We start from the raw sequence: 581 nt of genomic DNA, 5'->3' as shown, positions 1-581 counted from the left end.
GTCCCCCTGCTTTGGGGGGTGGCATGCTCTGGGGGTGGGGTGGACGAGGGAGGACACCTCTGACATATCCCCCCTCCGCACTTCGGTGTCCCGCAGGCCGGGGGAGGCCTGGCGCTCTGACCGCCTGATGCTGAACAAAGAGGTGCTGTCGCCGCAGGTGGTGGAGGGTTTCGTGCCTCTGCTGAGCGAGGTGGGCGAGGGCAAGACGTGTCCCCCCGCCCCGAAACACCCCCTCGCAGAGCACCTGGAGCGGGCGACGTGGTGCGTTTCCCCCAGCTTCATCCTCAGAGATGGGCAACCAAGCTTCTCCCCGGAAGCCATGGGGTCTAGAGGGGCGTCCTGTCTCCAGACAAGTGGAGAACAACTCAACGTTTTCATAAAACACTGATTTATCATCTACTGGTCACCAGCCGGTAGCCAGCCCGAGCCAGGTCCCCGTAGCCGTGGAAAGGCTGGAGTTGGCCCCGGGAGGGTGGAGGGGACCGGGAGAGGTTCCCCCCGTGGGCAGGTCCCCTCAGGGGTGCTGTGCTTGCAGCCGTGTGCCATGTGCTGTACGGGGAGCGGCTGGGGCTGCTTCCGGG

General features: G+C 65.4%; 1 protein-coding gene across 1 annotated transcript in view; it reads left to right on the top strand.

Moving 5' to 3' along the window:
• LOC104489946 (cholesterol side-chain cleavage enzyme, mitochondrial) overlaps positions 1-581 on the top strand; it is a gene marked incomplete at both ends in the record, with an annotated part of 3,508 nt that overhangs the window by 715 nt on the left and 2,212 nt on the right. The window contains one exon of the mRNA XM_010132167.1: positions 39-200. Within this exon, the coding sequence (XP_010130469.1) occupies positions 39-200 (162 nt within the window). The remainder of the gene's footprint in view (positions 1-38; positions 201-581) is intronic.

The sequence above is a fragment of the Buceros rhinoceros genome, unplaced genomic scaffold, assembly GCF_000710305.1.
Source record: "Buceros rhinoceros silvestris isolate BGI_N320 unplaced genomic scaffold, ASM71030v1 scaffold30592, whole genome shotgun sequence".
Taxonomy (NCBI): Eukaryota; Metazoa; Chordata; class Aves; order Bucerotiformes; family Bucerotidae; genus Buceros; species Buceros rhinoceros.
The sequence above is the reverse complement of the archived record's forward strand: the minus strand, read 5'-3'. Positions and strand labels throughout refer to the sequence as shown.